General features: G+C 40.2%; 3 protein-coding genes across 10 annotated transcripts; 1 reads left to right on the top strand and 2 right to left on the bottom strand.

The window, feature by feature from the left end:
• Nucleotides 1-234: 234 nt before the first annotated feature.
• Nucleotides 235-12,634, bottom strand: lrsam1 (leucine rich repeat and sterile alpha motif containing 1). 2 transcript variants are annotated; one of them, XM_076163827.1, is made up of 25 exons: nucleotides 12,617-12,634; nucleotides 10,528-10,700; nucleotides 10,289-10,345; nucleotides 9,961-10,005; nucleotides 9,703-9,780; nucleotides 9,140-9,208; nucleotides 8,960-9,044; nucleotides 8,611-8,732; nucleotides 8,435-8,525; nucleotides 7,051-7,160; nucleotides 6,653-6,682; nucleotides 6,141-6,263; nucleotides 5,169-5,308; nucleotides 4,983-5,027; nucleotides 4,567-4,637; nucleotides 3,862-3,961; nucleotides 3,655-3,742; nucleotides 3,417-3,491; nucleotides 3,184-3,264; nucleotides 2,980-3,075; nucleotides 2,680-2,778; nucleotides 2,470-2,601; nucleotides 2,001-2,067; nucleotides 1,166-1,356; nucleotides 235-991 (listed from the first exon to the last, which is right to left on the bottom strand). In XM_076163827.1, exons 2-25 carry the CDS (start codon nucleotides 10,606-10,608, stop codon nucleotides 869-871), a joined length of 2,199 nt encoding a protein of 732 aa, XP_076019942.1. In that variant the 5' UTR covers nucleotides 10,609-10,700; nucleotides 12,617-12,634; the 3' UTR covers nucleotides 235-868. The 2 variants fall into 2 exon arrangements, with proteins under 2 accessions (XP_076019942.1, XP_076019941.1); XM_076163826.1 differs by lacking the exon at nucleotides 12,617-12,634 and adding an exon at nucleotides 12,445-12,500.
• Nucleotides 12,635-13,137: 503 nt separating this feature from the next.
• Nucleotides 13,138-19,820, bottom strand: cdk9 (cyclin-dependent kinase 9 (CDC2-related kinase)). Of its 2 annotated transcripts, XM_076163695.1 has the most exons (9): nucleotides 19,802-19,820; nucleotides 17,677-17,749; nucleotides 17,444-17,557; nucleotides 16,647-16,728; nucleotides 16,004-16,094; nucleotides 15,453-15,619; nucleotides 15,107-15,278; nucleotides 14,813-14,961; nucleotides 13,138-14,564 (listed from the first exon to the last, which is right to left on the bottom strand). In XM_076163695.1, the coding sequence occupies exons 2-9, from the start codon at nucleotides 17,715-17,717 to the stop codon at nucleotides 14,199-14,201; spliced, it is 1,182 nt and encodes a 393-aa protein (XP_076019810.1). In that variant the 5' UTR covers nucleotides 17,718-17,749; nucleotides 19,802-19,820; the 3' UTR covers nucleotides 13,138-14,198. The 2 variants fall into 2 exon arrangements, with proteins under 2 accessions (XP_076019810.1, XP_076019811.1); XM_076163696.1 differs by lacking the exons at nucleotides 17,444-17,557; nucleotides 17,677-17,749; nucleotides 19,802-19,820 and adding an exon at nucleotides 17,339-17,383.
• LOC143011035 (folylpolyglutamate synthase, mitochondrial-like) lies at nucleotides 18,408-27,362 on the top strand. Of its 6 annotated transcripts, none has more exons than XM_076163688.1 (18): nucleotides 18,457-18,548; nucleotides 19,584-19,749; nucleotides 20,507-20,548; nucleotides 20,801-20,853; nucleotides 22,033-22,155; nucleotides 22,255-22,308; nucleotides 22,434-22,498; nucleotides 22,853-22,967; nucleotides 23,506-23,583; nucleotides 23,845-23,906; nucleotides 24,142-24,244; nucleotides 24,397-24,474; nucleotides 24,716-24,863; nucleotides 24,944-25,027; nucleotides 25,172-25,322; nucleotides 25,600-25,675; nucleotides 26,100-26,166; nucleotides 26,911-27,362. In XM_076163688.1, exons 3-18 carry the CDS (start codon nucleotides 20,536-20,538, stop codon nucleotides 27,300-27,302), a joined length of 1,662 nt encoding a protein of 553 aa, XP_076019803.1. In that variant the 5' UTR covers nucleotides 18,457-18,548; nucleotides 19,584-19,749; nucleotides 20,507-20,535; the 3' UTR covers nucleotides 27,303-27,362. The 6 variants fall into 6 exon arrangements, with proteins under 6 accessions (XP_076019802.1, XP_076019806.1, XP_076019803.1 ...); XM_076163689.1 differs by having other exon boundaries at nucleotides 19,584-19,753; XM_076163687.1 differs by lacking the exon at nucleotides 19,584-19,749 and having other exon boundaries at nucleotides 18,408-18,548.
• The last annotated feature ends 530 nt before the right edge of the window (nucleotides 27,363-27,892 follow it).

The raw sequence follows: 27,892 nt of genomic DNA, 5'->3' as shown, positions 1-27,892 counted from the left end.
GGATGTGTCTTGACCCAAGGAGTCTGAGGGGGAGAGGAAGGGGGGGGGGGGTTGTAAATGTGTGCACCTTAACAGGACAGTTCATCTAAATTATAATCTCAATGCCATTTTTACATTAGTGAAAAGTGGACATGTTAGCATTTTAAAGACCAAGGCCCAGATTTACTAAGGGTTTTGCAGAGCTTTTACAGATTTACCAACGTGATGCACCAAGGGTTTGGCTTTTTTTTGGGGGGGGGGGGGGTCAATGCATATGCATAACAGGGCGTCAAAAAATGGGAGAGGAGAAAGAAAATAAATTAATATGGCTTATTTATCATATCTATCAAATCAAACACTATCACAGAGAAAAGAGACACCAGTAAAACGGATGTAAGAAGCATCTTAAATAGTGGCAGTGCACTCAAATAAACTCGCTGTGGCTGTGCTCATAAACATACATAAATGTTGTATAAATTGTATATATATATATATATATTCACGTTATATGACCACACCCAGTTTGCACATTCCCCTTATTGTCCCTGCTGCTCTTATGTATTCTTGCATGGGGTTTTTTTGCACTAGATGTGAATCTCTCAATCTCCTACTTGTACTGCAACTGTTGCACAACAATTCCTGTAGAGATAAATAAAGTTCTATCATATCTTATAATGAGTTAATGAGTGGTAAATACCCTGCACAGATACCCTGCAGATATTTATGGCCTGGGCGGTAATTTGCACCACACTTGGTAAATCTGGCCCTAAGATATAGAATAGATTTATAACCTTTGAAGGAGCTGCTAAAAGATTTTTCAATATATGAAAACGTTGGTAGATAAATGCATTAAAATCATGCAGAAGTGATGATGTTGTCGTAAAGGGTTTCAGCTGTGGAAGAGGCGGATACGCTGGGATATGTTGCTGCGACACAGAGGGCAGCTCTGCACACCGTCGCTGCACACCTGACAACAGCACACGTGACCGCAGGGCAGGAAGATAATCTGAGGCTGGAGAAAAACAACACACAGGCTTCAGTTTGTCACCTGCAAAAGTATATATAACAGCCAACTCATTGTTTAACAGAACACCCAGTCCATGAGAAAGTTTATTAATTTGGTTTGATCTATACTTTTTAACCGTCTTATTGATTGTATACATTTTATTTTGAGTGCTTTTCTTACCCCTGTTTCCATGCAGACCACACACTCGGCGCTCCCTGGTCCCTCCACAGGACTCGGGGCTGAGGGGGTGACGGGGCTCCCTGGAGTAAGGGGTGAGCTAGGCATTTGGTAAGCTGAGACATTGGGAAGCATGGGAGGGGATGGGGGAATACCAGCTTCCTCTTCCTGCTCAATAGCGCAACAGGCTCCTACTGTTTGAGGAATAAATATTTGAAACAGGTTACAGTGGTATTGATTTACAACCCAATTCATCCCAGTTCTAGCAGTTGAGAAAGGGCTCGTCCTGTTGGGTGTGTTCGGTGTCACATTACAGTGATCCGGAATTTAACATCATTAATATTTCTTGGAATTGTTGCATCAACAGCCCTGTCCAGGTCATGTTACAGTCTCTCCAGCATTGTGTGCCTTTGGTGTGAAGTGGCTCTCTCCCTTCAAATAAAGCCTTATTGAATATTTTTATTGAAAAAAGCATTTGACATGACAATGAGCGTACAGTTATGGGACGTTTTTGAGATTGTGAGGGGAGAAACAAAAAAGAAAAAGGAAAGAAATATTGATTTGAACTTGGGAAGTGTTGGTGATAAATAACTGTTGGGTACCAGAGTGATATTAGTGAAGCCACATTGTCATGGTTCTGTTAACTGGGTCGATGTGCCTACTAGTGCAGATTTTGTTGGGGAATCTTTCGTCGCACAAAGTGACAATCACATCTTAATCAGCTCGATGGTCATCCCATTGCAAAACCATGGGCGTTGGTGGGTGTGGTTAACTACAGTATGTCATGAGTTAAATCTTTCTTACCTCTATGTGGAAATAAAAAACATGTAAAGAATACCTTCAGGACGGTGTTCCTGGGCCCAATTAAGAAGAGCTTTCTGGATGCCAACTTCATTGATGCGAATCTGGAAAAAAATAATAAATTCTTCATATTGTCAATCATAAAAACTTGATGCAATCTTCAGTGTGAAAATAGAATAGAAAACAAAAAGTTTGAGGAGGTTTAGACCTATGAATGTGGTCAGTTTCATCAGAACAACAGTTACTTAATGATCAGAGGTCGATCATCATGCCCGCATTATGAAAAACCACTTTACTTCTACCTTAATCACTCACCCGGCTCGTAAAGACAAGCCATGAACTGCTGTAAAAGTACAGACCTGTGGCTTTAAAGCATACCGCAAACTCTTTCTAAAAGTTTGTTAGATATATTGATTTGTATCATTTCATTTACCAAAAGTCTGAAAACACACGTTAGTTATGTGAATACTACTCTAAATATTAGTAAAACGATGCTGCAGACTGACCTTTTTGAGGTCGGAGGAGTTCATGTGGCGAAGTGCTTCAGCCGTTATTCGATGGTGTGCCAGAATGGGTAGGTAGTGCTGAGCAGACAGTTTGTATAACAGGTCGACAAGTTCTTTCTCCAAACCGCCTTCCTGCAATGAGATTTCATTATCAGAATAATGTAAAGTTCAGTGACTGGTTTGCCTTGTAATGTAAACATTTTAATCTACCTGCATGCTCAGTGACAGTGGCTTAGCATCAAGCAGTCTCTGATACTGAATCATCCAGTAGTTCTGCTGGGTGGACTCCGACTTATACTCCATCTCCCTCTGTAAAGCATACAAGCACACATAAACACAGACAAATACAAACTTCTACTGTGGGTACCAAAACACACATGACAATGTATTTCTGGCAACATGTTGGTAGTTGCACTTCCCTGCTTAGTCAACTTTAGTCACCGCACCGAAATCAATAGCACGGTAAGAAATACACGAGTCAGGTGTGTGCCTGGTGATAAAGTTCCTCACCAGAACCTGTCGGAGCTCCTGCTCTCTTTGGTCCTTCTGCTTCAGGAGCTGCTGCAAAATGTCACCCAGAGCTGATCGCTGTTCCACCAAAACCTCCTGCAGGCACAGGCACACACACACACGTTGTGGATTGGATATTCAAGAACAAATCTATTCTAAACAAATATTTTTAAGGAAAAAAAACAAGAGCACTGTGATTCCCACCTGCAGGTTCTCAGCATCCATACTGCGTCTCTTAAGCTCCAGTTTAGTGAGCTGCTTTAATTCACCCTCTATAAGTTTGATCTGAGAACAGTGGAGATAAGAAGTATGAAGCAATAAATATTTCCATGATTTCATTAGGGTTACTAGTTCATCACGTAATTAAAGGTTCTCGTTAATGTATTTAGTAAGTGTGCTTTTTTTTTTGTTGCTTTATTGAGTAATAGCTGACAGACCTGACTGCGGATGTAGCCATGTACGCTGTCCTTCTGAAGCTGCAGGGCCTGGAATGCTGCTTTCTGCATCTCCTCCTGCATAGGGGCATGACAGCATGTGACAGCGTACCAAGCTTGGCAGTTTACCACATTGTAATTTAACAATGTTTTTTCAGTGAATTTACTTTCTCCATTAAGCTGCATGTCCCCTGAGAATGTATTCAACCACTGTTCTGAATGATCTTCAAACGTCACATACCTCTTTTAAGATTTGGTTGATGGCTTTGGATTTGTCTAACACTTGAATGGAGAGCACTTGGTCAAACTTCCTGTCGATATTCTCCATACTGTTATACAATGACATGAGGAAAAATTACTTTAAACTTTACAATATCTTTACATACATTGTCTACATATTACATATGAATTTGGCCAGATCTCGGTTGAATATATGCCCATGTCCAACCTTCTGCAGGCCTCAGAGACCAAGCTCTGTCTGCGAGAGTAAATGGCTTCCTGAAGAAGGCTCATAGCGTAGCTGTCTGACAGCATCTTCTGCATGGCCACTAAAAGGATAGAGAAAGAAGGGAGTGGACAGACAGACAGACAGACAGACAGACAGGCAAAGAATGGTTAAGTGACGTCACAGAGGAAAAATAATGTAAGAAAAAAATAATAGGATTTAATATAAAGTTATAGTCACATTCATTCCATTTACAATTGATGACCTCCAACAATATGTTGAAAACTAAGGGTGATATCTAATAACCCTATAGTAAATTCCAATCAGGGTTGCTCAGTTTTGTGTTGCAGCAGTTCTTCTTCAATTTAGTGGGCGTTTACTGACACTGATGACTTATAGCACATGACCACAGGTAATTGAATGAACTGCCAATAAAAAGCATTAGTTGCTACGCCACTTAAGACACAACTGTTTAAGGCAACAGAGCGGATGAATTGTGAAAGATCGATCTAGGAGATTTTAGGTAATTTGAGAATGTTGTTGAGATGTTGATACTCCTGATGGGTCATACTCAGGGTCGTTGATACTCCCGATTAGTCACCAGGAGTCAGGAATCAGGAATATCAACAACCTTGATCATTTAAGAAACAAACAAGACAAAGCCAGATGCAGAAAAAGACAACTACTGGATGGTCTGAAGCAGCTTACCTGCCACATCCCTTTCCCTGAGTGAATTGGATTCCTCCTGAGTAATAGCAGTCAAATGCTCCATTCGGATCCTGTGGAAGTAAGAAATGGTGAAAAAATTATATCCTTCAAATCTATGTTTCCACATCTTTTTGGTATCAGGTTAGGTCGGGGCCGGAGCGGGTCTAGTTTAAAGCCTCAGAGTTTCAATTCTCATAGCACTTTGGCGGAAGCAAGGATTCCACAATGAAAAATAGACTGTTTTAGCTCATTTGTTTATTTTTTATTATCCATCCTTTTAAGACAAGTATGGATTTCCCTGGAGGAAGGGATAATAAATAGAAATGAATAATGTTAACAATAATGAGTAAGACGATAAAAAAAAGTTTTAGTAGACTTGTATTGTTTGCAGGGTTGCAATTAAAGGGTCCACTCACCGGTCCTCCTCCATAACTTGGAGAATCTCTGCACTTTTTTTCTGCCTAGAAGACAGAAGGAGATAGGAGCAGATAAGAGACATTCATTTTTAGACAATGTACAAAGTAGATAATAATTTAAAGAATAATTACAAAAACGCTTTACGACCAAACATAGAAGTAGAGTCATTCTCCACTTGTCCCTACCGACTGTTGTCCATTAACATGTTGCTGATGCGACTGCTGATACTGTCCTCAGCTTGTCTAACTTTCTCCAGTATCTGTAGCCGTCCAGCCTCCTGAGCCCTCTGCTGTTGGGAGACTCCCTGCTCCTGCCGCTCCTGCTCCTGCACAGTAAATAGAATTTAAATGTTAATAGGTGAAACAAACCCACAAATATATACAAAATCTAACACTGTACGAAAACAAGTTGACTTGTTTGTTTCATCGTATAAAGGCTGTACCCATGATGCATGAGAATAAAGTGATAAATGAATCAAGGATGTTGATTCACATCTTAACTGGGAAAGAACAAGCAACTATCCTAATGATTCGGATTTCATTCAGAGTAATCTCAAGGCTTAATGGGTTCAAATGCAAGTATCCCATTAAACTGGCTCTTTGAATTATTAATGCACTTGTTTATTAGATCGGAAAAGCAGCATTTTTAAAAGAGCAAATATCAGCTGATAGCATAAAGGATCGGCTATCATCCACTGAAGCTGCATCTCACACAGAATTTAAATGTACTGAATAATCTAACCGACATCCTCTTTCTCTCTTCTTACTGCGACAAACAGCCGTCACGTGAATGGTGCCCCTGCGAACCAAATAATGAGGTGCATTGTGTGGCGTCCGTTCCAGAACGTGTCAACCCGGTGTACGAACCAGAGCAACGCTGCCCCATCTGTAAAACTCATCTTCTCTGACGGCTCTAAAAGTCATTACATCTTCATTAAACCAATGCCGAGTCTAGTCTATATGTGGTATCAGTGCTTCATCAAGAATTTCTCTTACACAAAACACACACGACATATGTAGGAATTCAATAGCCAATTGAAATTAATTAAGTGTTGATGATGACAACTCACAAGGAAGTGGTTTGCATCTGGTAGACCAATTCCATATATGTCGAAAATCAGTGCATGAACTGTAAGCATGGGCAATCATGTTGTGTACCTGTCGGACTGAGTTAAGGATGTTCTCCTTGCAGAAGTTTTTCATGAGCATGAGCTGAGTTTGTTCCCTTTGCCTCTCATCCCGGTGCCGCTCAAAAGCCAGTTTCTCCTGCTGTTTTTGTTCCTAAACAAAGAGAAAGAGGCGATTGTAGCATCATGTGCGTGCCTTCATGTGTTTCAATAATCTTGTGACCTTATTGCTTTGCCCCTGGACTTGACTTCAGTTGCCCCTAAGAAAGGTTTCTCTAGAGTAAGCTATAAATTAAAATGAACCAGTTAAAGATGTGTATCATTAGATACTGTATACAGCTATGAGCTTGTTGAAGCATAATAACTGAATCCACAAAGACTGCTGTAACTTCATTTAAGTTGTGTGTATGTGTGACGCTGATAAGATAAACAATAACAGAGGAGATAATGTGCCTCTGTTCTAATGAAAATTCCTTATTATGGAAATGGTGCAATAAAGAAAGCCTACAAGCCTGTCAACATATCAGCTGAGGGCACACACACCTTTCTCTTCTCATAGTCACTGAATGTGTTCTGCAACAGAGAAGGAACAAGCTTAAATTAGACATCCAGGATTGAAAGAAAACAGAAATCTTTACGTAATCAAAGTGCACTAGGACATGGATATTTGGATGGTATCTGATTTCCAAAATGATAAAAGTCAATGAAAGCTAAGTGAATTAATTGGGTGGACCTCAATGTTTTGTCTGATAAATGGAGACCAGTTGCTCACCACAGGTCTACTGCTGAGGCGCTGACACTACTTTTTGGCACACAATTTTAACTGTTCTCCTAATGCATCCACCCGTCATGTATCCGTGACCTTGATCGCACCCCTTCGTTTAACATCTGTCTTCTAAACAGGTCATGTTTGCATATATAAATATTAATGTGCCACTCACTTGCCAGGCTTGTTCCATGCCATCCACCTTATCAGAGCTTTGCTGGGCACAGTCACTCTCCAATACTGGCAGGAGATACTGTGAGGGGGGGCAGTAGTCCTCTCCCAGCTCTGAAACACCACATTAACCAAAAACCAACCAATTGTGTCATTCTAATGTAATATTGTATAAAATCATTTCACCAGCTGCACCAACAAGGCTTAAATCAGGTTTACCTATTTACACAAAATGTTAAACCTGGATAAACATCATCCTCAATCCAATTCACATAACACCTTATTTTTAAATATGTTTGAGCTGCTATACTTTGTACTTTGTGGCTTAGACCACAAATACATTTAGCAGATTGCAATGCTTATGATTTAAATCCCTGATTGTGAATGAAATCCACTCCAGTGGATTTAAATGATCAGCTTTATTGGGTATATCAGTCTTGGCACACAACAGCTGAAAGTCCTGGCAGGCTATGCCCAGACAGCCTCCCACCCCTGAAACTGAGGGGCAGTACAGGGACATATGAGCTTTGTATAAAGAATACTTCAATCTAAAATACCTGTTCTCAATCACTGAAAAATCAGTAAAGCAACTCCCTAGTTATTCATTCAGCTTTACCACTTCCCGATTGCCCACCACAGCAACTCTAGCTGTCTTGTGTGATGTGGTCATGCCTGCTTTGTCTCTGTCAGTGTGTGCTTATTTTGGTATGTCCTTAGGGTCCTATATTGGTGGGCTGATAAGATAAATGTGGAGAACCTAGGCCCTGTCTTTCCCAGGAAACCACGCAACGTGATTGACATGGATCTTTATCTCTCAGGCTGCACACGCAAAGTCATTTTGTTCAGCCTGTTCTTTTTTTGCTCAAATTACATTTTCCGAGATAGCATAATTTCTATCATAGCTCTTCACATAGGTTTGGACCAGTGCTTTAAATGATTTTGTTGAAATAAAGCAGTGGCCTCAGCCCAGTACTCATGTAATATGTGTTATCGCTGGCCAATTCAGAACAAGAGGGTTTAGTAATGCCATGATACACAACTTGAACATAGATAGTGGTGGGTCTTTCAGCATTTAAGCACCATCTGCAGGTTCTAACGAGATAATTTAGGATTAGGATTTAGGAAAATAGGAGTCCCAGAATTACTCAGAAAATTATTTAATTTATTCACATTCAACTGAACATGTGGCTCTCTACTATTTATGAATTCAAATGTATTTAGATTGTTTTAAGTGTTTTTGGTGTTAACTTGCTTAAGTCCTACATAGAAAAGAATTGAAAATGGTCATAAAATTAAAATAAAAAAAAAAAAAAAAAAAATCAACAATATTGTCATAGAAAACCGTAATTGGGAGTGAGCTAACAGAAGAATACAAGTAAAGCGCTCACCAGAGCACAGGAAGCGTTGTATGCTCTCTGTACCTCCTGCACACACCGATGCAGACGGGTATGACATCATGGCGGCATCAAGTGTGAAGCTCTGTCAAAGCACAAACACAGATAAGGGGGCTTGTGTAGTGTTTAAGTTTGCCTGGCTGTAAATTGAAACCCAAAGACAGGCAAACCTCTAGTGTGCGAATGTAAGCCAGAGATTTGGGAAGCCGGAGGATGTTGTTCTCACTCAGGTCCAGAGTGCGCAGGCTGCTCATAGACGCCAAAGTGTCTGGCAGCTCGCTAAGGCAGTTAGCTATTAGAAACAAAACATAGGAGAATAACAGAAACAACACCAGTGTAACATGAATCATCATCATTGTCATAGATTAAACTTAAATATATTATAGTTTTAGTGCCACCCTAAGTGCCGTCCTAAGTGCTGCCCTACGATTATACAGTATATGCTGACAAACAGATGTGGCTGACAGTATGAAGAGTTCAGTAACACTATCACAGGAAACCATACAGTTAACAGCATACCCTTCAAATTGAGTGTCTGCAGAGACCGTAGCTGCCCAATGGAGTCTGGCAGGACCTGTATGCAGTTCTTCTCCACATTTAGAATCTAACAAGGAAACAAAACGGACAGAAATGGACGATGACTTTCATTTATTCATTCAAATCCCTCTGTAGCAGAAACCCTGCTCCTTCTGTCTTTACCTGCAGTGATGCTAGTTGTCCAATGTCATTTGGTAGAGCAGAGAGCTTGTTGTCATGAAGATCCAAAACCTTGAAGGATAGATTAAGACGTAATTAAAGAGGAAGGCGACTTAAATCAAAATGATTCATCAGTCTCAGGTATTTCCCATTCTTCCAACAAATGTATCAATTACAGAGGTTAGTAGTGACACTATTGCCACATGTTGGCTATCAATTAAATATGACCTTTCACTTAAGGAAAATAAACTAAAGGCAACTATCCTGAAGCCTGTAAATCATTGTTATGCAGTAAAGCCACACGTCATTATGCACAGAATACTGTCCTAGTTGGAGAACTCTGGCTTTATAGGGGATATTGTTTTCATTTGACTGTTTCCTCCACATGAGAAATTCAAAGGGGCAATTGCAAGTTTGATTACCAAAGATATTACCATCATGTTTGTTTATTTTGCCAAATCTTGCAAATTTAACCCGGATCGCTCAACAAAGTCATATAAACGAACAAGCCACATTGACATTGATTTCTGATCATGGTATTACGCCATTGTTCTGTATTATTTCACCTTTAAAGCGGCCAGTGTGGTGATTATACATCCTTTGGGCAGCAGCAACCTCAGCTCGTTGTTATGGAGGATAAGGACCTACAGTAGGGGAGAAGCAAAGGTCAGAGAGGTGACAAAGACGTACACATATGCTGTATAAAAACAAATGTTTGATGTAAACTTAATCAAATGTACAGTTAGTATCCTCTAATGTTACATATAAAGGCAGCAAACTATCTCTGCTCCTGAAAATAAACACGCCTTGAGTCTCATATTTACCTTCTTTTGTAGCACCTTACAAATGGAAAAGGCACTGGAGGGAACCTATGGGAGAACAGAGTGAAGGGAAACAATGCTTTTAAGTCTACAACCACACACCAGAACATGGTCCAAATCTCAATGCACTTCAACAAAGCAATAAATCCTCTTGACCTTTAATGCAAGTGAAAGTGGCACCAATCAAAGTATGCTTGCTACTGCTTAAGAGACCTAGATCATGCAATTGTAAATGCATTTATTTCGGCACACAAATGTCACAAACTTTGTATGGCACCTCCACGGATATATCCTAGATGGGAAGATGGTGGTCAAACAGTAACATACTCACTTCTGAGAGCTCACAGGATGAGAGGTCAAGGATGTCATCAGAACCTGCCTCCCTAGACTAAAAACACAAGGACCTGAAGTCAGTGGATTGGTTTTGAATTGACAATTATAAGTGACAGATCTTACACAACAAATTGACATTAGTTTGATTGATGTTAAGGTTGCAGTTTGTCTCTGATATTTTGTATAAAACAGTCTTGATTGCAGCCCCCAGCTTTTCTCACACACACTCACTCTCACCTGGCAAAGCTGATGTTCAAGTCTCTTCTTGGCGTCCTCGCTGGGTTTCCTCTTTCTGAAGAACAGAGGCATTTCCTGCATTGCCTAATGTACTGGCTCTCAATTTGCCCGACCACTTACAATGAGTCCTTTTCCAAAGGACGGGTTGGAGAACAGAGGACAATGACCACACACTGAAAAGAAAGAGGGAAAAAAAGAAAATGATCACAAGGTCCAAAACACCCATGTTGAGTTTACATTTGACAGATCAAGTCTCTCTGCAGTTCCCTCAAGATTTCACGATTTGTTTTTATGATTGTTACGATTACAAGTTCTGCGTACTTTACACCGCAAAGAAAATAACTGTTGTAATACACAGGCCTCAATACAAACCTGTTTCAAGTCTCACACCTTCTTAAGCTGTATGAGATTTCCACTGAGCAGTTCAGACATAATATAAAAATACTGAAATGATACAGAATTTCATGATTTTCAGGTCATTTTCATCTTTCTGGAGCCATTTTGTATTTCATTTTCAGACATCAGCTGTATATTTATAGTACAGTCTTTAATGGCATGGCGCTCAATGATCAATGATTCATGAGAATAGGGAATGAATGGAATGAAAGGCTGCTATTTACAGATGGTGACTGACGATATTACAGGACATGGATATGAAACTTGTAACATATGGAATGAAAAGCTATAAAACGAAGATGAAACGAGGGTGGACATTTCAGCAAGACAATGATCCCAAACACACAGCCATGGAAAACTCTCGACTGGTTTCAGAGAAAGACAATAAAGCTGCTAGAATGGCCGAGAAATTCTATGGAAAGAACTACAGGTCAGACTGTTTGTGTGGAAGAATGGGCCAAAATCACACCGCAGTGTGATCACACCTGAGCAATGCATGCGACTTGTTTCTCCAAGCATGAGGCGTCTTGAAGCTGTCATTACCAACAAAGGCTTTCGTACCAAGTAATACAAACATTTCCGTAAGCGTGTTCAATACTTTTCCCCAGTGTCATTTCACATTATTAGTCATAACTTTATTTCTTAACTTATTTGTTTCAGTTTCTTTGTATGTACAGCTTACTTGAGTTGTAACCAACATCTGGTGAAAAAGTCATGTCTATAGTAGCTTTAGAAATATATTAACTGAGAAAAATGGTGCCATGTAAAACACTAATTTTAACCGCTGTTTATCTTTTTTGTGCAAGATCACCAATCTGGGTGATTGTAATTATTTGTGTGGTTGCACATTTTCAGCGTCACTTCATGTCACTTCTTGGGTAAGGGCTGTCATGCACAATATAAGACTAGGTAACCTTCCTTGAAATTGTTTTACGTTCTTTAGAGTCTGCCACTAAAGCTACTTCAATAAACAATAGCGATGTCATCAAACTGAGAAAGTGATATCACCCAATAAACAAAGTTACAACATTGATGTCATACTTAAACGTTACTAACTCTATTTCATCTTTGGCACTTGCAACTTGGTTATTGGTATGTGTATATAATGTTAGGAAAGGTTTACTCTCTTGTGCTTTTTCGTTCAGGAAAATGCACAGGAAAAGAGTTAGATCCTGCCTAGAAGCTTTCCTATATTTAGAGTTTCATTCCGTTGCGAGTCCTAAGCACCATGTTATAATATAGATAGATATTCATACACACATACGCACAGTAGTCTCCGGCTGTGATTCATCAATAGTGGTGCCAGACTGCGACTATTAAACCAATGAGCCCGCCCCAGGAGTGAGGTACTGGGGCGGGGAGTTACCGTAAATTACGTAGCTAGTAAACATACTGCGTCTCGACACTCACAGGCGCTACTAAAGGTCACTGAATTCTGCCGCTGAGCCAATAACAACACCATTATCTCAAACCGCACATTTGACGAAGAAGCGTTAAGTTGAAAACAAATGTTATGCTTACAGGATGTTGGCTGTGAAATTACGCTTCCACTCCTCTGTCTCAAAATAGGTGACAACTTTAGAAAATAATGTCAGCGACGGTTTGTACACTGCTAACATTAGCCGGTCGCCAAAAACATGGAGGAAATCACAATAGACAAGAGCTCAATTCCAACGACAATAACATCTTCAACCTGACAGGCTTCCTCCTTCCGATGCCTCTTCTTCGTGTTTTTTGGCAGCAAATAATGGTTTCATACTGCCACCTACTGGACTGGAGTGTGGGCTTTTGTCGGCTCAGTGCAACCCCATTTTCGTTTAAATTTGAAACCAGACTTTCCTTTTGCTCGCTGTAGAATGAACATTAACTCCTGACCACAAATTCCCATTAGGAAAAAGTACAATTTAAGGTGGGGGTTTTTTTCAGAATTTGACATATATGCTTGCATTTGCTGCAGCTTACCAGTGTAATAGATCCTCCAAGAATGACCAATCAACCCCTTCCTTGTTGTGAGAACACATGCTTCTTGGCACTCACTCTTGTTCTTTGTTTGCCGGTGTTGTATCAAAAAACATCATTAATCATCATAAAATAATCAACAGATTTTCATTGTTGCACCACCATGAGGTCATCATGCTACACAGATTTGTTAATTTTGTTGCATTTGTAGTTGACATGAGATGTATAAGCAACAAAACCAAGCATCTGTTGTAAAGTAACATTTTTAATTTTCACATTTGTGATATGGCAAACATACGCTTTTAGAGAAGAAGATGTTCTTTTACAACTGTGTGCACGCATCAATTGCTGACCATTTTAATACTGTTTCAGCACATAAATGTGTAAACATAATAAAGATGCATTTTTGATTATCTGGGTGATGTGTTTATACTTGTGAGCTGTTTACAAATGATAACTTGTTGGTCATGTTTGACTCATCGATATATCACTGTAGTCATAGCTGAAGCCTTTTTCCCTCATCTTTGCAGCTGTTAAACGCTGATGGACACCCACAACGCAACGGCACCCCCTGTGTTTGCAGGGGTAACAGCATCTGCAGTTATTAGAAGGCGAGTTGTCCCTCAGCGGTTGCAGTCTACAGTTTGAAAACCTTTTTTCAATTTCACAAAATTGAACAATTTTCATGTCAATGACATTTATTTAAGGGTTAATTGGAGAGGAAAAATCAATGTGTTGTCCAATGACAAAGAGAATCTTGTTCTAAACATGTAAAAAAAAAAAAAAAATTCCATGTAGGAAGAGCAGCAACGGCTCTAAATCAAATAAAGACTGATGACTGATGACAATGACCCAGTGTGGTCAAGTGATCTCAACAAAGATAACTATTATTCTGGATTATTCAAAAACGCTTAAATTAAAAAATTGAATGAACATTATTTTACACTAAAACACAATCTGAAAACTGACAATTGGAGTTTGTTGACAAAAAAATGCTGAATTATTGAAACGGAGCTGTGGAAGGAACAAAATCTAACCAGGCTATTTTGTCTCTTAAATGACCATTAAAACACAAGGCAAATGAGTGGAATAAGCTGTTGAAATGACAAAGTCCAAGGGGTTGTGAAATAGTGCTACCAGAACACTGAGGGAAGTAAAATCTTCCCGTGCAACAAAAACCCTGTACAGACTCACAGGAGGCACCTACCAAACCTTATTCAGTAATGATTGAGGCCAGCCCAGTGAAAAGGTTTTGTCATTTGTTGTGGAACAGAAGTCCAAACCGTGAAATGGTGTGCCAATGTTCTTCTTTACTGTTAAAACACACGATCAAACTCCGTCTGACTTGTGGTGGCTGGGTTCCTGTTCTGGTTTGGTTGCTGCTGGGGCATGTGGCCTCGACGTCGGGGCGGGGCCAGATATTCAAACATGGAGGTGTTGTGGGTGGAAAGCATGTTCTTTAAGTCTGAAGGCATGGGGTCGGACCAGAAGAAATCGTGGTTGAGTGCGTCATCACTGTCTATGCGCTGTGCCGGGTCCAGAACCAGCAGCTTGTCGATCAAGTCCAGAGCATATGGGTCTTTGACATAGGCTTTGAGGCGGTCCTTCACTTTCCTCTTCTGGCCTTTAGGCAACTCCATCTTCTGGTAGAGCTCGTATTTCTTATCCACACCGGGCCACACCTAAAGAATATGATGAAAGAAATCCACATTACAATTCAATATAGATGATTGAGGTAATAGTGTTATTATTAATTATGACTCATTGCAAAATAGAGTCTTGATTCAATGAAGTCGCTTCTAATAATGCCAAGAAAGCCAATTGGTTTGAGTAAGGGTTAGTTAACATTGAAACAATGACATGAGGATAATTATTATTTTGAATAATTGTGGCAAACAAATTGTTTAGTTATCGCATGAAGATGACTTACCTCAGCAGTAATGGAACCACATAGCTGGCTGATGAGTGTGAGCTGGTGCTGTTCTGTGTTCCCTTGCATGATGGGACTTCGGGTCCACATCTCTGCCATGATACAGCCGGCCCCCCACAGGTCAATAGGTGGACCATAGTCTCGCTCCCCTGGCAAAATGAATAGTTTAAAACCATATTAAGTTAAAATTCGTCCAATCCCCCATCTTTGTTGCCACCTATAAGCCGGGCTGTGACACATTTAAAACATTAACATATTAACCCTGAGCGTTTTGAGCCACCTCGGCCCTCTTACCTAATAGCAGCTCTGGAGGTCGGTACCACAGTGTGACCACGCGGTTGGTGTAGCGGTTCCCCTGGCTGTTTTTAGCCAGGCTAAAAGCTCGAGCCAAGCCAAAGTCAGCCAGCTTTAGAACGCCATCTCGAGTGATGAGCACATTGGCTGCCTTCATGTCTCTGTGAAGGATCTGATTAAAAAAAGACAATGGTTGAGCTAATAGGACATTGTATAAACAGTGAGGAATCAGAACCATGCAGTGAAAGCTAAAAGAATGAGATCTACTGCGGCCTGACAATCAATCAACCAAACGGTACAAAACTAAGCAGATCCCAGTGGACAGTAATCTTTGTCAATGCCTCACCTTGTTTCTGTGGATGTAGTACAGTCCATTGAGCAGCATCTGCATGACCTTCTTGATCTCTGCCAGGGTGAACTTGACGTTGGCATTACTCAGCAGCCCTGCCAGGTCGTGCTCACAGAAGTCAAAGACCAAATAGATACTGCCTTTGTATCTGTTGAACTGAGTAGCTGGTGGAAAGAGAGACACGGAAATGAAAGGGTGTTTAATTGTTTAGATGTGAGAAAAAGACACAGATGTGAAAGATTGTGTTCATTTTCCCCATTTTGATGATGTTGATGTAATGTTCCCAACCAACTGATGCTTCTGCCTTTTCTTGTTCTATCTCCTTTAAGTTAGTTTTGTTGATTAATGGTTGGCAAGCCACTGTTATGGCGCATTACCGCCACCTGGAGGGCTGGAGTGGGATCATTCTAAAATAACTGAGTTCTTTCTTTATTCTTATGCATTGTGTTAGCTCACACACAATCAAAAAAGTTATAGAGACACACTCATACAAACCATGTCATTATACATTTCAGTCCAAGATGCAACTAAATCCACTCTAAACCTACCTTTAGTTCTGCAGATCTCAATGAGATTCACCACATTCTCATGCTTCAGCAGCTGGAGGATCTTGATCTCTCTCAGAGCTGTGATTGGGAACTATAACAAAAGAAAGATTAACATCCATTAGTCGGAAACATTTCTGCAAAAAGGTCCTCTTTCTCTATGGTAAAACACTTTACGACAGAAAATGGGGAAAGATAAAAATGAAGGAGCAGTGGGGACAGAGTATTACAATTAAAAACATTGCCACACGGGTTATCAAAGGTACACATCTTGAGCACCACTCAATCAATGGAGAGTGATCAAGGAGGATTGTGTGAAAAGGACCCACACAATCGTCAACCAATATGCACCCGTGTAATGTTCCCTGATTAAAGAGGCTATAAAGCATGTTTTGTTCTCTTAATTTACAAGTGATTTGAATTTGAATGAACACACCTTGTCATCATGTAGACACTGAATTGGCATTAACCTTACATGAATGTGCATTGATTCCCTGTGGGGCCCCTGAAGTCTGACCAACAGTATTTACACGACAATGCACACATTTGCCAAAATCTTTGAATCATGGTCATAGCTATCTCATTTTTTGTTTCCACTAATCACACCTGTGTGACAATGAAGTTATAACGGCATTTAAGTATTTACCCCCTCTTTCTCGTTTTCCATCAAGACTTTCTTCAGTGCGACCTTTTTCCCAGTCTGCCTATGCTTGGCTTTGAACACTTCCCTGTAGAACAGATTCAACACAACAGACACATTAATCTCAGCCAAGTCAGCTATCAAACAGAATGTAAACAAATTGTCTTCCTTTCACTCACTATTATGTCCTGTTAAAAGTATAAATACATGCTCAAGACCACTCATGCTCTTACTAATGATCCAAAACTTTGGCTCAAGAATTTGGAAAACATCTAAATGAAAGTAAGAAGTTATAAGCTTTGTCTAAAGTAGCAAAATATCACTTTAGGTCTGAACGAGGGCTGATGTGTTAAAATAAAGAGAGATATACGACTACTAAAAATGTGAGGTATCTTTGACAATCACCTGTAAATGCTTTGTAGAATGCATTAACAAGAATAGAGTCTCAACATTTACGGACATTTGGCTGGCATTTTACCTCCTTCTTCTTACCTCCACCTTTTAAATGTTATATAATGTCTTCAACCTACGCAAAGCACGTGAAGGTCGTCTATGTGTCTGAAAGGTGATAGCACGTAAGTTGCCTAGCTTCGTCTTTGTCAATGAGAGTAAAACGTAAAGAATCGTGACTCATTTCAGACTAACATGTTGCTCTATTCACACAAGATTGTTGTTGAACGTTCGAGGTTTAACTTTACATCGTGTTTTTCTTGTATCAACACCGCTAGCATATAGTCGCCTACAAGTGGGCCAAAACAGCAACAAAAAGCAGAGCAGAGTTTTAATATTTGGAAAGTACTCACCCAAAAGTCCCCTGTCCTATTTTGGCCATTTTTTCATATTTGGAAAACTCGTCGCAAAAGGGAAATTCAACTCCATCGTAGTATTTGGACATTATGGCGGCCTCCCGGTCGGGCCTGCGAAAAGAAACTTCAGTTCATATCACACGTTTCTAATAAAGCGTAACACATATGCACGTGGGGAAATACATTGTTGAATCTAGAAGATGCGGAATTGATAAACAATGGTGTGTTACTTTTCAGCCGCCGCGGCGTTGCTTGTTTTCTCTCGCTGCATCTCTTCGACTAACAGGAATAACGCTCCAGCACCTGTACACAAACAGACAAACCGGATGAACGCCCTTCTTCTTCGTGTTGTATTTCCGGCGTACCGGACGCTAATGTGGCGCATTACTGCCTCTCGTGGGCCAAAGATGAAACATCAACAATGTCGCTCCAATTCTGTAAATATACAGTCGATAACAAGCTGTACAAATATCCTTCAAATGTTAAGACGTGTATTTAAAAAAGCTGCTCTTTAAAATAGCGGGAAAAAACGGTTGCTCCTTTTTCTAACTTATGTAGTGCAATTGTTGTAACAAGGTGACAGGGAGGCAGTAGCTCAGGGGGTAGAGCTTCCGCTTGGGAACTGGAGGGTCGCCGGTTCGAGTCCCTGCCGAGGTGCCCCTGAGCAAGGCACCGAACCCTCAATTGCTCCCCCCTCTGCGTAGGGTTGTAATGTAATGTAAGTCGCTTTGGATAAAAGCGTCTGCCAAATGCTCGTAATGTAATGTAATGTGACACAGTTTAATAACCTAAACTACAATAGTTGTAATTAACTAATAATTATATATAGTTATAATAATAGTAATAGTTCTAATCTTCATCATCATGAATATGCTTAATAGATCTTCATATTTATGAGCAAGTGCGTAGACAGTGTCTCTGCTCAGCCAATCACGAAGCAGTACTCTGGACCACCCTTCATAGATAATGAGTAAAAGTAGTTGGCCCGAAGTACCGACGTTCCTGTCTCGCGGAAAGCATTTGGGCGCTTTTCGTGCCGGGCCTTTTATTCAAGGGTTCTATTATGGAGATAGCGCCTCAGGTACCAGGCAAAGAGTATCAGGTAGGCACTGATTTTATCCAGTGTTGATTACAACTGATTGCAAGTGTGTGCTGTTAAAGTGTGTGCTGTTAACTTGACTTAATATTTTAACGGCACACACTTTCAGGTTCGTTCTTATGCACATAACGTGCTGAAATAAAACAGATGTGAGACATTTTTTACATTACATTACATTACATTACGATCATTTAGCAGACGCTTTTATCCAAAGCGACTTACAATAAGTGTGTTCAACTAAGGTAGATAAAAGAACTTCAGGTCACAAGAAATCGTAAGCGCATTTCATTCCTAAACCAACAGCTAAGAGCATAACTAGAGCTAGAGTAGAAGTGCAATAAGTTAGGTACTATGATGAATGAGAAAAAAGGACAAATTAGAAATGAAAGATTAGAAAACAAGAGCATCAGGAGAGCTAGGACAGAATAGGTGATGTCCTAGGAGGCAGTGGCTCAGTGGGTAGTGCTTCCGCTTGGGAACCGGAGGGTCGCCGGTTCGAGCCCCTGCCGAGGTGCCCCTGAGCAAGGCACCGAACCCTCAATTGCTCCCCCCCCTGCGAAGGGTGGTAATGTAATGTAAGTCGCTTTGGATAAAAGCGTCTGCCAAATGATCGTAATGTAATGTAATGTCCTAAGAGGGTCATCTACGGTGGCTGAGAGCTCGTCAACCGAAGCTCTCTCTCTCGTCAACCGAAGTGGTCGGCCGGGGGTGTAGGGCTTGACCATAGCCTGGAGGTATGAAGGAGCTGTTCCTTTCGCGTCTCCACTTGGGTGTCATTTTTCTACTTGACTCTCAACTTCATCGGGTAAAATAAAGGAGATGCCTACAACAAAAACTGTGCTTCAGTAATTTGCTTTTCTAATCCCTATATTGATGAATAAATGATGAAAATGATTGTCGCACCCTAAACTACGGTGGCTGAGAGAGCTCGTCAACCGATTAATTGCCCTTTAATAAGCGGTGTGTTGTTACAGAGGGGAATATATTAAAGGGGAAAGTAATTAAAATATAAGTTTTCTTCATTAAATTAAATTGCAGCCCAAGTCGCAATATTTAATGGCCACACCTTGTATGCAACGTAAGACGAAGATCGCATGTGAATCAATTTGACGACCGAGAAAGGCTGCAAAATCGAGGAAACACAACGGAAGAGAGCTACGATGCAACTGATATGAACGACAAAACAACGTAACTTTATAAGAAAGTAGGTATGTTAAGCTTTAATCTTGATTGATATGATTGAATTCATATCTAACCGGATATATTTGTATTTGGAGTGTCGGGGTTCTCCATCCAACCATCCAATACAGCTGTTTTACGGAAATGTAACTTGTAGTTAATATGAAGCCTAAGGAGCGAAGTATGGATCAGTACACGTTTGACGTTATAACGTGATGTTTTCTATGTAGTGACGTGTTTTATGCTGTGGCAGCAACACCCTTCCGTAGAATCCGGTTATTCTTGCCGAGAGGTAGTGAATGTTTTACAGTTGATGTAGTTTGAAGGTTTTTAAGGTGTGCCGTGTTTGCTCATATTGTGGAATCAATCCAGGAAGGAGTTTGTGCCTGCTGTGGAAACGGCAATCAGCTTTGGCACCTTTCCAACAACTTGTGTTATATTATTAGTTTAAATGCGCAATGTACAAGTAATGATCTCACGTAATGATGACCTCAGCATCAGCTACAGACTCCGAATGCAAATGTCACAATTTAAATAAACACGTGCCCTTGACTTATATATGATTACTTGCAAATAAAATAATGATAGATTAATCCAGCGCTTGAGCTTCAAAATTTTGGTGACTCTGTCTATAAATGAAAGCGATACTCCGTTGTAAGTCTGCACTTTAAATTTACACTCATTATTTCACAACAACATACTTTGTCTGTGCTGTGTGTCTAAGTGTTATTCACACACATGACCTTGACGCAGTTTACACTGTGTTATTGATCCCTCTACAGGAGCAGTGCCAGATGACCATGATCAGTTGATGAATTCATCTGGTAATATTTCATTGTTTTGCTGTAATTCTATGGAATTTACATGCCAATAAAACTGCTGTTTAAACATTTGACAGAAACCTAATGTCGTCTCAGTTCATCATTTAATAAAAAACATCCACTAACTTAAATAAGAAACGTGTGTGTAATGTGGAATACAGGATTTGACTTTGCAAATACATTTTTAAGTAATGTGTAGTCTTCCACAGCGGTTGTCCAGTTGACAGGTGAAAGCAGCTCATTTTGTCTCTCCAGGTTCACAAAGCGAACATGGAGCTCATCATCACCACATAGACTGTGTTCAGGAGGTATGAGGTCATCAAACTGCTGGGGGGCATCTGGAGACACTGCAAAGCCACAATCATGTCCATCAAACCGAAGGACAGCAAGAATTAAAAGATGTTGCAGTTCACATTATAGCATGATAACTTAGTCGATATTGAATTCTATTTGAATGAGTAAAAGGAATATTGCTCACTTTGACATGGGCAATTAATAGAGACAGTAGGCAGGCAACAGAACCCCACAAACATACCTAAACAACAATTATGTAACCCCAAATGTTCTCAGCAGCAGTTGATAATCAATTACAACCATTGTTATAGTCTGTAACACAGGGCCATTTCTGCCATCAATTCAGCAAAAACACATCTATTCAGCACACAAATATTATCTATAAGTCTACTCTGAAACAGTGAGTTTGTTTACACTTTACAATTCTCTAAAATATTATGCAAATTGTGCAAATCAATTTAGAGTTGAAGAGTTGATCATAACAACATCATCTTAAAAAAATATAATAACTACATAAACAACATTCACTAACTCTCCTTCACGTTATTTAATATGAATTTATATGATGATAATAATATGAATAATAAAAACATTACAGCTGAAACAAACTTACTTTCCATGTTTTGTATCCCGATTATAAAGTTGCCTGTTTAAAGCTCCGTTGTGTTGTCGTTCATTTCTGTTGTGTTTCCTCTATTTCCAGCGTGATGTCGTCAATCTGATGACCGTGTGGTGTTCGTTCTCTAATGTTGCATATATTGAGCCCTCTCGGCCACTGTACTAAATTGATTTTTCAAATGTTTCAGGGAAAGTTTGGACAAATATAAACGATCCTTGATTGGATTCTGCGTTCACACCTTAACGTTTACCGGAGGTCCAACAAAACGCCACGCGCTTGCAAACTGTTTTGTGATTGGTCAGAATTGACCAGGCAGGTGACTTTTTACCTGGGAAAAGTTTTGGGCTTTGTTATCGTGAATTGAGTGGAATGGAGTGAAGAACATTGATCAAGCATTAACACTGAAAACCCTGAACTGAAACCCTGGGAAAAAATGAAAAAAACGAGATAAACGGGGAGAAAATGTCATTTTTGGCGCAATGTGGGAATCCAACCAGCAGATAGAGCATCAGCGAAAAGGTAGCTACCACATCTGTGATATGTTTGACTAATGTGCTCTTTGATTTTGACATAGGATGCTATCTGCACTCTGAACACACTGCAGACCAAAGCCTTTGCACTGAAAAAGGTACAGGAAGAGCCTGGCCTCCCTAAGCTTCAGGCTATGAGGGTCTTCCTGGAACGAGCTGGCCTCACTGTGAGTTGTTTTGATATTGGATGTAGTGCGTGGTGGTGTATCACTTACAGTGGTGATGACTGTGATGAACACTTTTGTGTCTCTGTGTGTGTGTCTAAGGTGGAGGAACTAGACCATCTCAATATGATCCATGTGACTGGAACAAAGGGCAAGGTAAGCAAATCAGACACCAGTTACCAGTCAATGCTCACATTTGACCAAATATAAAAGTGGTGCATATGATTGTTTTCTGATTTCATTGAGGGACAGCGACTTATATGGTCTTTTATCTCTTTTAGGGATCAACGTGTGCTTTTACAGAGCAGATTTTGAGAGGTTATGGATTGCGCACAGGGTTTTTTAGGTAAAACTGCATCATAGATAACTCAAGGGTTCTGTGATTTGGGCATCGTGTTTTGTGTTTAGCAAAAATCACAGAAGTGTTGAGTTTGATTAAAAAATGACTTGAAATTCAGTTTAAAATTTTTTTGAATCAGTTTCTGAACATCTTTGCCACATCCTGGCTTTAGAAGACTGCCATATGTATTTTTCCTAGCCCCAATAATGAAAAATAACAGTCTAAAAATTATCATGGTTATATGTGTGATGCATATGTCATATTTAAAATCTTACATTCAATTTTTTTATATCTGTGCCACAGCATGTATTAATGTATGAACAGAGTTGATTTAATCTGGCGTGGCCTCCTTTCTTGCAGTTCCCCACATTTGGTCCAGGTCAGGGAGAGGATCCGAATCAATGGGCAGCCTATTGGAAAAGAGCTCTTCACCAAATACTTCTGGCAGATTTATACACGACTGGATGAAACTAAGGTAGGCCGTGTGATAGGGTGCATATACATGATGGAGTTATTTATATACTTAAAGCTGTTGCATTAAGTGGGAATGTGTGGAAGGCAAATAGACTAATAGACCTTCCCCAACTGTCCCCATATTGTAATTGAGTTCAATTTGTAAATGTGGCCCCACGTGTCATTTCGAGCATGACCATCACACAATGCTGACACAGCTGCTCACAAGTCTCTATTTGCATCCTGAGTGTGGCATTGGTTTGGTTAGCTATCAAGTGTGCACTTATAAAGTCCAGAAGCTGTAATACAGGGAGAGATTCCTATCCTAATCCAAGGCGTGGTCTGTCAATCCGTGAGCAGAAGTTGTTAACTCGCACTCAAAATGTCTCTGGTTGTATATAAAACTCAGCGCCTTGTGCAATTAGATTTCTTGTGTGACAACCCTGTCAAAAGTTCCCAGCCAATAGAATGGCAGGAGTTGCTTTGACCAATTTTTCAATATCCCTGTATGACATTCTTGATCTGGTGATGTTAAATTTCCGTCACTTTGACCTCCAAAGGATGCTCATGAAGGGACAATGCCTCCCTACTTCCGCTTCCTCACCATCCTGGCCTTCCATGTGTTTCTTCAGGAGAAGGTACATTAATGCATTTGTCAGCAGCCAGCACACGTTAACGGTTACAAGCTGTGAAGAGACACAGGGGAATACAGAGTTGGGTCCTTATTTTGATCACAATGATAACCATAACCATAGGAGTAATTGTCTCACTGAATGACCTTAACAAGACAGACTGACTGACCAACACATTATTATTACAAATATTTGATGTACCAAGAAAACCAATGGATTGATTTACGTGCTTGTGCTCTTCTTCCTCTTCTCCTTCACATGAATCAGGTCGATTTAGCCATAATTGAAGTTGGGATTGGCGGAGCTTATGACTGCACTAACATTATAAGGTAAGACTTCCCTTTGCATTTTCACAAGTAATAAAGGAAGCCGTCCATCCACACTGCAAGGCCTGAAAATGCAAAAGACCATGCTATTGGTTGCTATCGCCACGGTTTCTATTTCCACCTTAGTGAAAATAGCAATGCAACTGTAGCAAGATATAACAATGAGATACAGTGTCTAGAAATGATCCTTACAATTTATTTTAAAGTTTGTTCTCTTTCTCTGTCCCTCTTACAACAGGAAACCATGGGTGTGTGGCATCTCCTCTCTGGGTATCGACCACACTCAGATCCTTGGCGAAACAATTGAAGAGATAGCTTGGCATAAAGCTGGAATCTTCAAGGTGTGTTTGTGTTTACTGGAAATATTTCATGCTGTCATTCTTATCAATCCTGGACTACTGGACCGACTCTTGAACGTGTACTTAAAACTGCCCTCTGAGATAAGGAAAATACTTTAGTCTATTTCTCTTCTTCTCTGCCAACATGTTTCCAGCCAGGGGTTCCTGCTTTCACTGTCAAGCAGCCAGAAGTAGCAATGACTGTACTCAAGGACAGAGCCAAGGAGATAAGGGTACATACTGACTGGATTTAGTCTGGGAATCCTGTCATATCCATGTGACCCTGCTCACTCTGTTCTTTTAGATGTTAGGTGGTGGCTGTTGCCCTCACATAGGTGGGAGTGTTACTAGTAATGACCTCAGTGGTCCTTTGGCAACGTCCGACTAGTTCTACTGCTAGAAATTCAATTAACCTGGATAACAGAGAACCTTACTGCTTACTTTTATATAATATTATCCAACCTGTTATTCTAGTGTCCTCTGTGGACATGTCCAGAGCTTGAAGACTACCAGACAGATTGTGGACCTCTGCATTTGAGCCTAGCAGGGCAGCATCAGCGCCCCAACGCCTCCCTCGCCCTCCATCTTAGTCAGACTTGGCTGCAAAAGAGGTGCATACTAGGTGAGTTGGTTGAACAAGACACACAAAATCTGGTTAATCTTGTTATCGCCTCCCCAACTCTCAATATCCTCTTCCAACAGATGAACACTTTCTGCCCAGTGATGATGAGAATGCAGGGATACCTCAAGCAACTGGCTTTAAGCCGAGCCCCATCATGGTGAAAGGTGAGTCCTAATGAAAGAACACAATCACATCTAAGGAATTTAAAAGGTTTTTACTGCAGTGATTTTTTGGATTTGGACATTTAAATGGTTTGTTTCTACTATTAATGATGAATTCCTTTTGATCCATCACTCCATTTTCTGCAGGGCTAGCAAATACAAATTGGCCAGGAAGGACCCAGAAACTGAGACATGGAGCGATAACCTATTTCCTGGACAGTGCTCATACCATGCGTAGTATGCAGGCTTGTGTTGACTGGTTCAGAGAAACTGCAGTTCCTGATGAAAGAAATGCACGGTGAACATCTCTCCCTCTCTTGATAGAAAACCCTCTGCTTCTGTCATTTGTTTGCTTTGATAATGAGGTCTGTTTAGCTTCAATCACATATATGTTACCGTTAAGGAAAACTACTATTCTAATGAATACATATTGAATAGATAATATACACCCACAACATGAAATTTGGGAGGTTAACACAATATGTCAGCGGATGAGAGCAGACATAAACTTTATAGCTGCAGAAAGAAAGTTATTAAGGAATACATTTTTTCTACCTTTGCATGATTTGTTGTAGTGAACCTATCGCCAGAGTTTTGCTGTTTAATGTCACAGGAAAGAGGGAGTCAGCTCCCATGCTGAACCTGCTTGTGGTGAGTATAAGTGTTTCAAACAAACTTTGTTTTAATGCCTCTTATGCAGGATGAACTTGATAGATATCATAGCACGCAGTTCCATTGAAAGGTCGATGAACTCATTGAAATGTCCTGCGTTTCAGAATCAGAAATGTAAATATATGTATTGTCTGTTATATGTCATGTCTATTTTTGTTGCTGATCTGTAAAGCGACCTTAAGTTTTGTTTATATGGCACATTTTTCAAATTCATTATTATTAAACCAAAATTTCATACACTTTTGCAGGAAATACAGCTATTTAATTGTGCCTACTATCAATTAATATGTACTATTTACTAGAACACATGATTCATACATAAGGATATTGTCACAATTTTCATTTAGAATTGCTGCTTAGGTTTTGTATTGACTTTCTTTTTCTGCTTGTCTTCCCTTTTTAGCCATGTCATTTTGACTTTGCTGTATTCTGCCCCAACATCACTGAAGCTGTCACCTCGTGTAACGCTGGTACAGTCTTTTCTTTAGCATCTCTAGTTTAACATGTTTTAGGTTTGGAACTGCATAGGGAGGCAGAAGCTCAGTGGGTAGAGCTTCTGCTAGGGAACCGGAGGGTGGCTGGTTTGAGCCCCTGCCGAGGTGCCCCTGAGCAAGGCACCGAACCCTCAATTGCTCCCCCCTCTGCGAAGGGTGGTAATGCAATGTATGTCGCTTTGGATAAAAGCGTCTGCCAAAATGACCGTAATGTAATGTAATGTAATGCATATTGCATGTATAAAACAGCTGACCATAAGTAGATTTTTCTGCCCTCCAGACACCCACTGGTTTCACTTAATTACCTCCAGCAAGGAGGAGGCGGGACAGTTGGGTTAGATTATCTATTTGCAGAATTGTTGAAAATATTCTGAATAGATTTGTGACAAAACTTCCCCTGGTTTTTGTTCTGAAAAAAGAGTTTCATAATATAACGTTATAGCATTTATTTTGGAATTCAAACATGAAAGCATGTAAAATTCTGAATGGTCCCTGTCAGCGATATCTGGTCTCTGAGTTAATGATTGAAGAACATTCGTGTACAATGTAAAATAAATATTTTTACTCTTTAGTTGGAGCCATCCCCGCCATCTTGCATTTTCTAACCTGGAAAACTCCTGCGATACTTGAACAAAATAACATTGTGTAGCCGTGGTTATAATCACTGGCCTTTGCAACAATGTCTCTTCACCTCTCACCTCTCATTTTCTTATCTTTCAGACCAGCAGAACTTCAAAGTTTCAGTGGACAGCATGTTGACTCGCTGCTTGGACAACGAGGAGAGCTGGCATCTTCTCAATTCTGTGGGGGATAGAGCTGGCTCAGAAGAACCCAGTCACAACAGCCTGCCCCTGGTACCAGAAAGGAAACCTGATACCATGGTCTTCCCCTGTATCCTCAGTGCCCTTCAGTGGATCACCCAGGGAAGGGATTCATTGCTGACTGATCCAGCCAAGATCCCAGTTGAAAGTGTTCCAAGTGTTTCAGTTCCAAGTGTAAGAACCAAAGCTGCTCTTCTCCGCAATGCAGCTGAGATTCATGTCCTCGTCACTGGAAGTCTCTACCTGGTTGGAGGGGTGCTCAAACACCTAGACCCATCTCTGTCTGAGTAATGTTGCATTTAAAATATGTGGGTTCAAATGATTTTGATGCTCTCCTTGGTAAGAAGAGTATATTTAATCCTGGCTGTGCTGCTTATGTGCATGCATGCAGAGAAAGAGAGAGAGAGACAGATGCGTTACTGAGCACATCTGTTATTATGTCTTTCTCTCACAGTCTTTGTCTTGCTCTCCCCCATGTTCACTTCCAACAAAACCGATCAAATTCCATCTTTACAGAAACCATCCATACAGATTACTAATCAGTATGTACTGATTGTAAACTGTAGATTTTTATATCCATTGGTCAGTTCAAAAATTCAATGCCAAGAGATTATCAAACTGTACCCTCATTTTAATAATCCACAACAACAAATGTACAATCTTTACCTTTATTAATAATGTATGCCACCATCTGTGGTTAAATTCTTTGCCATTATCTCTTCTGAAAGCTAATTTAAAAGCTGCTCAAGTATCTGATTCCCAATACACCCACATGGAAATCAATCAATGGATGATTCATCTAATGAAGTTGTCAGCAGGCAAGCAACATTGCAGGTGGTTCTGCTTCAGCCATTCACCTTGGAACGTCAACCTTTTTTAAG

This window comes from Genypterus blacodes, unplaced genomic scaffold (assembly GCF_046128005.1).
Source record: "Genypterus blacodes isolate CSIRO-AG114 ecotype Tasmania unplaced genomic scaffold, CSIRO-AGI_Gbla_v1 ptg000133l_1, whole genome shotgun sequence".
Lineage (NCBI taxonomy): Eukaryota > Metazoa > Chordata > Actinopteri > Ophidiiformes > Ophidiidae > Genypterus > Genypterus blacodes.
The sequence above is the reverse complement of the archived record's forward strand: the minus strand, read 5'-3'. Positions and strand labels throughout refer to the sequence as shown.

What these genes read in the sequence shown, in the direction of transcription:
- lrsam1 (XM_076163827.1), bottom strand. Translation starts at nt 10,608, where the DNA reads ATGCAGGAAATGCCTCTGTTCTTCAGAAAGAGGAAACCCAGCGAGGAC. An exon ending in ATGGCTACATCCGCAGTCAG is followed by an intron (nt 3,265 to 3,416) that starts GTCTGTCAGCTA and finishes CACTGTTCTCAG; the next exon opens with ATCAAACTTATAGAGGGTGA. An exon ending in AGGAGCTCCGACAGGTTCTG is followed by an intron (nt 2,779 to 2,979) that starts GTGAGGAACTTT and finishes TATGCTTTACAG; the next exon opens with AGGGAGATGGAGTATAAGTC.
- cdk9 (XM_076163695.1), bottom strand. Translation starts at nt 17,717, where the DNA reads ATGCAGCGAGAGAAAACAAGCAACGCCGCGGCGGCTGAAAA. An exon ending in ATAGGACAGGGGACTTTTGG is followed by an intron (nt 16,729 to 17,443) that starts GTGAGTACTTTC and finishes TCTGTTCTACAG; the next exon opens with GGAAGTGTTCAAAGCCAAGC. An exon ending in TGGAAAACGAGAAAGAGGGG is followed by an intron (nt 16,095 to 16,646) that starts GTAAATACTTAA and finishes CTTTTGTTATAG; the next exon opens with TTCCCAATCACAGCTCTGAG.
- LOC143011035 (XM_076163687.1), top strand. Translation starts at nt 18,413, where the DNA reads ATGAGTAAAAGTAGTTGGCCCGAAGTACCGACGTTCCTGTCTCGCGGA. An exon ending in TACCAGGCAAAGAGTATCAG is followed by an intron (nt 18,549 to 20,506) that starts GTAGGCACTGAT and finishes ATCCCTCTACAG; the next exon opens with GAGCAGTGCCAGATGACCAT. An exon ending in TGACTGGAACAAAGGGCAAG is followed by an intron (nt 22,309 to 22,433) that starts GTAAGCAAATCA and finishes TATCTCTTTTAG; the next exon opens with GGATCAACGTGTGCTTTTAC.